We start from the raw sequence: 6,599 nt of genomic DNA, 5'->3' as shown, positions 1-6,599 counted from the left end.
AGAATCCCCCAGTGAGGGGCTGGGGTGTGGCTCAGTGGTAGAGCACCTGCCTAGAATCCCCCAGTGAGGGGCTGGGGTGTGGCTCAGTGGTAGGATGAACTATTACTGGGTCATTCAAATGTGACAAGATGAGTGACAAGCACAACCAGGGAAGTCCTTCAAGGCCTGCCAGAATAATAGAGACACAATGGTTGCCTGTGGCCCATATTTCTCTGCTTGGTAACCCCAGGTCCTAGCACATCTTCCAAGGGCCAGAAGGGACTTCTTAGGCATTGCATTAGAAGGAGATGCCAGAGACTGGGGAGATGGCTCAGTGGTAAAGCATTTGATAATGATTCACATGCATGAGGACCTGAATCCAAAGCCCCAAGACCCATGTAAAACTGGGCATGGTTATGTACCTCTGTACTCTGATAGCCTGGACAGCACCAGATGGAGACAGGAAAATCCTTGGATGCTCATAGGCCAGTTAACCTAATATAAAAGATCTTGTCTCCTGTGAGTTCTAGGCCAGCTAGGACTACACAGTAAGAACCATATCTCCAAGAGAGAGAGGAGACTCTCAATATAGAAGCTACATGAACACCTGAGCAGTCCTCTGACCTCCGCATTGTGCTGTGCACACCTGGACTGCCATTGTCACAGGTACATGAACACACACACACACACACACACACACACACACACACACACACGAGACTCCAGAGAACCTTCAGAACCAACAGAACCTTCCTTCCCAGTGCAGAGTAGACGCCACACCGAGCAGGCACCTGCCTGTTGACTGCCCAGGACAGATGCTAACATCTCCCTGGGTCCCACTGACAGACAAGTCCTAGAGCATCCTCCAGAGATGCTCCATCCTATCCGTGTTCCTCCACCTAGCTCCACCTTTGGAACCACCTCGGTTTGCATCCCAGGGAGATATCCGCCCATCAAGTCTCCTCCCTGGGCCCCTGCTGCATCCTGTGTCAGGCTTCTGGGTACCAATACAGACCTCCTCTGCTACACATGGCATCCGTCCAGGCCATTTCCCCGGCCAGACCCTCTCTGCCCAACGCTGACATCATGCCTTGGGAGGGAGCCACAGCCTTGCTTCCCAAGGCAGGCACCAATTCACACAAGGCTCTCTCAAATCGTCCTGGGTGTCCCTCACGGAGTCCCAGTCCCCTCAATGCTTTTTGTTACTGACTGATAAATCTGTTTTGAGAGAGGGTCTCCAATATCCGGAGCTAGCCTCAAGGAGAACCTTTAACTCTTAATCCCCTATTCCCCACAGGCTGGGATGATAGATGTTCATTATATCTGGTTTACGTAGTGCTGAGGACAGAATCCAGAGCCTTGTGCATGCTGGGTAAATATCCTGCCAACTAAGCTACATTTCCAGATTTTGAGAAAGGGTCTCTCATATTTAGCCCAGGCTAGCCCTCATCCCACAATTCTCCTGCTTCAGCCCGAGTGTTGGGATTACACATATGTACCACCATGCCTGGTACCTCCATCGCTTCAGAGGGCAGAGAGCCAGTCCCATGGGTGGCTGGGAACCTAAAGGGCCCAGGAATGGGGAGTGTTTTCCCTAACACTTGTTACCAAGGCTCTTTGCACTGACAACCCAAAGCATAAAGGTAGAACCTTTGCCTAAAATGACCCAGTGAGAGCCTTGGGGTATGGCTCAATTGCAGAGTACCTGCCTCAAAACGCCCCCACCCCTGGGAGGGGCTAGAGATGTGGCTCCGTGAAATGCTGGTTTGGCATGTGTGAAGTTCTGGATTAAATCCCAGACACTTGGAAAAGAAGAAGTTGGGGCTCCACTTGATGGGGGGGGGGCCATGAAGAAAGAACCCAGAAGAGACAATGGGCCTTTCTCCCTGAAGGTCATGTCCTGGCCTAGGGCCAGGCTGGCTGGTACACTTCCCCAGCCACTGGCTTCCACAGAGTTACCCCTGCTGAAGTAAGATCAGCCCTCTGGGAGCCTGGGGCTAATCTTCTCTCTTTGTACTTAAACTGCCTTAATATTTATTTTTATCTTATGTGTAAGGGTGTTTTATCGCATGTAAGTATGTGCACCATGTATATGCAAGTGCCTGACCAGAGGGGAGCATCGGATCCTCTGACACTGGAGTTACAGATGGCTGTGGGTCAGCGTGTAAATGCTGGGAGCTGAGCCTGGGTCTTCTGCAAGAGCAGCAAGAATAAGTGTTCTTAACCACTGGACCATCTCTCCAGCCCCTGGAATTCTGTCTTTGTTGCTACATGTATGTATGTGTGTATGGTGTCGGTTGTGTGCAGTATGGGGGTTGGGGTGTGTGCCATAGTTCTTGGAAGACATCTGGCAAGGTCATTTCTCTCTTTATGTCATACGGGTTCAGGGATTGAGCTCACAAGCCCACCGAAGCCATTTTTTCAATCCCTCCATTACTCAGCACTTTCAAGCTCCTCTCAAGAAATGACCCTGAGGCCGGGCGATGGTGGCGCACGCCTTTAATCCCAGCACTCGGGAGGCAGAGGCAGGCGGATCTCTGTGAGTTCGAGACCAGCCTGGTCTACAGAGCTAGTTCCAGGACAGGCTCCAAAGCCACAGAGAAACCCTGTCTCGAAAAACCAAAAAAAAAAAAAAAAAAAAGAAAGAAATGACCCTGAGTACTGACTCAACTGACTCAGGACAGCGGCCCTGTGGCCTCCCCATGACAGGCAGTAAGCACGCATCCTTTGCCTCAATGACTGTACAGGCTCTCTAGCCTGGTCCTCCCATCAACCCCCACAGTCTATGCTCACAGTGGAGCTAATATACTTGGGGGTCCCCTAGGCCACACCCTGTACAGTTCTTCCCATGCTGGAAAGACACCTGAATCCCTTTCCTCCATCTGATACCTCCCAACCTCAGCCCTCCTCCTTTCCACAGATGTGTCTTTGTGTGTACACAGTCATGCTGTATGTGCCCATACATGGTGTGTGTGCATGCATGCAGAGGAGGCTGGAGGTCAGTACTGAGTGTCATAGTGACATGCCTATTTCTGTGATAAAATACCCTGACAGAAGGCAACGAAGGGAGGAAGTGTTAGCTTCTCAGTTCCAGGTCACGGTCCATCACAGACGAGAAGTCATGGCAGGAACTTAGATGGCTGGTCACATCACATCCACAGTCAAGAGCAGAAAGAAATGAAGGTCTGCATACTCAATGCTCAGCTGGCTTTCTCTACCCTCACACAGTCCAGGGCCCCAAACCAGAGACCAGTGCTGCCCACTTTCAGGTCTTCCCAGGTTGAATAACAATCAAAAGAATTCAAACACACAGACGAGTTTACAGGCCAACACAATGTTGACAATCTTCTGTGAGACTCTCTCTTGCCACGTAATTCTAGGTTGTGTCAAGTTAACAATTAAAACTGGCCACCATACTGGGTGCACGTCTTTAATCCCAGCACTCGGGAGGCAGAGGCAGGCGGATCTCCATTAGTTCAAGGCCAGCCTAGTCTACAGTGTGAGTTCCATCCAGAACAGCCAGGGAGAAACCCTGTCTTGAAAAACAAAACAAAACAAAAACAAAAAACAAGGAGAGACAGACAGACAGACAGACAGACAGACAGAGGAAGTGATCCTGCAGGGGGCGGCTGGGATGGTGATACAGAAGCCCTGGGGCTCAAAGTTAATTTGGCTTGTGCAGAAATAAGATCCTTCTTGGGACTGGAGAAACAACTTGGTTGGTGAAGTGTTTACCACACAAGCGTGAGGGCCGGAGTTTGGATCCCCAGCACCCATGTCAAACCCAGCAAGGACATGGCAGTTCAGCAAGAGGATCCCTGGGGCTTGCTGGCCAGCCAGCCTAGCTGAATTGACCCGTTCTGGGTTCAGACAGACAGACAGACAGACAGACAGAGACCCTGTCCCAAAGAATGAGGGAGGAAGTAATAAAGGAAGACTCCCAATGTGGTGGGTAGTTAATTTTTTGTGTGTGTGGGGGGGGTTTCCAAGACAAAGTTTTTCTATATAACAGTCCTGGCTGTCCTGGAACTCACTCTGTAGGCCAGGCTGGCCTCAAACTCATTTACCTCCCTAGTGCTGGGATTGAAATTGTGCATCACCACCACCCGGCTTTGTTTTTGTTGTTTTTTTTTCAAGACAGGGTTTCTCTGTGTAACAGTCCTGGCTGTCCTGGATAGAACTTGATCTGCAGACCAGGCTGGGCTCAAACTCACAGAGATCCCCCTGCCTCTGCCTTCCAAGTGCTGGGATTAAAAGGTTCTAAAGGTTCTTCTGGAATGCCTCCCGTGAGTACAAGGGGATCTGCCATCTTGGAGGGGACACTGGACTGCACCGCACTTTAGCAGGTTGTCATCAAACCTTTGGGACAATCCAGTGAGATGGGCAGAATCCTATGCTGCTGTGTGAAGTGTAACATGTAAGGGACTGTGTAGAGCTGTTTATAACTGGGTACTCATCAAAGGTACAGAAAGACAAATCTCTAGCTGGGTATGGTAGGTCTTGCCCATACTCTCATCACTGGAGGACGAGGCCAGCTTGAGCTGTACAACTTGAGACCCTGTCTCTAAACCTAACCAAACTCTTCCCAATTCTAGTATACCCTCTATGATAGTGAGATCTGTCAATCTGAGAGAATCTGGGCATGCCTGTGGGGCTGTCTGTGCTTCTGTTGACTGATTCAGGAAGACCCATTTTAACAGTGGGTGAGATTACCCCCTGAACAGGGAGTTCTGGCCCACAGAAAACAGAGACAGAGATGGACAGCAACGTGCATACACCTCTGCTTGATGATGGGTGAGATGTGACCAATGGCTTCAAGTTCCTGTCACCTAGATTTCTCCACCATGATGGCCTCCTTGAATTGTGAACCAAGACCCAACCCTTCTCCCTTAAATGCTGCCAGGGTATTTTACCACAGAAACAGCAAAAGAAACTATGAGATCCCTTGTGGTTTAAAAATTCCCTGTTGGGGTTGAGGATGAGTTGGTAGGGTTCTTGCCTGTCATGCACGAAGCACCAGGTTCCATTCCCAGCACCGTACAAACTGGGCACACTGGTACACAGCAGTACCCTTAGCATCTAAGAGGCAGAGGCAAAGAATAGCTGAATGTCTGAGGCTAGCCTAGGCTACACAATGAGTTTCTGAGCCCTGCAAGTGACACAGCTCCCTCTGAGTTACCCACACTCCTGTAAGAAACCCCAATAAATTCACTGGTTCATCATGCTGGATTTTGGTGGAATCCTTCGTTTTGCCTGCTGTTAGTGTCCTATCCGCGTGGGGTACACGTTTGCTCATGTCTCCCCAGGAAAAGTCCCCATGCTGCAGCCCCCTTCCCACTCTCGGCCCCACCTACCTTCCTTGGAGCCACTGGCTGGTGCCACCACAGAGGATGAAGCTGACCCTATGGATGGCCTGCCCACGGGACTGGAGTGCTTGCCCCCTCGACCAGGGGGCTTCAGGCCACTGGGCTTCTGCATGGTGGGGCCACTAGGAGGGCAGACAAAGGCAGATGACGGTCACATCCTCCCTGCCATCCTTGGTTACCTGCAGACAGAACACAGGGGCAATGGAGTCATAATGTCCTGACTAGCACAAGGGAACTTGGCTGGTCCCAGTAATCCTGAAACCATCAGAGGCTGCCAGTATTTCCTCTCCGCTTTGTTTGAGATAGGGTATCCTGTAGCCCAGGCTGGTCTCCAACTCATTATACAGGAGAGGAAGACACTGAGCTCCGCCTCCATCTCCTGAGGGCGGGGTTACGAATGGGAACCAGCACACCTGATTTACGCAGGCCTGGGGATGGACTCAGGGCTGGTGTGCTGCACTCTTCTCCTTTGGCTTGCTATTCCTGACACGGGGTCTCACTACATATCCCAGAGTGGATCTTCCGCTCCTGAGCCAGCCTCCGGAGTTGTGATTACCAGTGTACCTCACCAAGGTCCACGACACTGGGTCACTTGTAAATGGAGAAGTGATCTTTGTTTTGGGGCTGCCTAGCCGCGGCTGCTAGAAGTTGCAGAACTTATGAGCGACCACAGGGGACAGCTAGCTGGTGAACCGGGCCACCACGGAAGGCAGAGCAGAGTCTGCCCCTCCCTCCACTAGTCTCAACTGTTGGTCTGGCCTACACCTATCTGAAGGGCACTGCCACACACACAAGAAAAGATCTAAAAGAAAAAAAAAAAACCAGTCAGCTCACTCCTTTAATCCCAGCACTCGGGAGGCTGAGGCAGGAGGATTGCTGCAAGTTAGTTAGTTAGTTAGTTTGTTGTTCAAGACAGGATTTCTCTGTAGCTTTGGAGCTTGTCCTGGGACTAACTAGCTCTATAGATCAAGCTGGCCTTGAACTCACAGAGATCCACCTGCCTTTGCCTCCCAAGTGCTGGAAATTAAAGGCGTGCGCCACCACCGCTCAACTGCTGCAAGTCTGAAGTCACCCTGGGATACATAGCAAGAGCCTGTCTCAAAAAAGCCAAAAGAGGCTGGGCAGTGGTGGCACACACCTTTAATCCCAGCATTCAGGAGGCAAAAGCAGATGGATCTCAGTGAGTTCGAGGCCAGCCTGGTCTACAAGAGCTAGTTCCAGGACAGTCTCTAAAGCTACGGAGAAACCCTATCT

General features: G+C 50.9%; 1 protein-coding gene across 2 annotated transcripts in view; it reads right to left on the bottom strand.

Annotated features, from left to right (window-relative positions):
• The window catches only part of Clip2 (CAP-Gly domain containing linker protein 2), a 62,340-nt gene that overhangs the window by 41,871 nt on the left and 13,870 nt on the right, over window positions 1–6,599 (bottom strand). For both annotated transcript variants that reach the window (XM_005344659.2, XM_005344658.3), the window contains exon 2: window positions 5,334–5,524. In XM_005344659.2, the coding sequence (XP_005344716.1) occupies window positions 5,334–5,457 (124 nt within the window). In that variant the 5' untranslated portion in view covers window positions 5,458–5,524. The remainder of the gene's footprint in view (window positions 1–5,333; window positions 5,525–6,599) is intronic.

This window comes from Microtus ochrogaster, chromosome 2 (assembly GCF_000317375.1).
Source record: "Microtus ochrogaster isolate Prairie Vole_2 chromosome 2, MicOch1.0, whole genome shotgun sequence".
NCBI lineage: Eukaryota > Metazoa > Chordata > Mammalia > Rodentia > Cricetidae > Microtus > Microtus ochrogaster.
The sequence above is the reverse complement of the archived record's forward strand: the minus strand, read 5'-3'. Positions and strand labels throughout refer to the sequence as shown.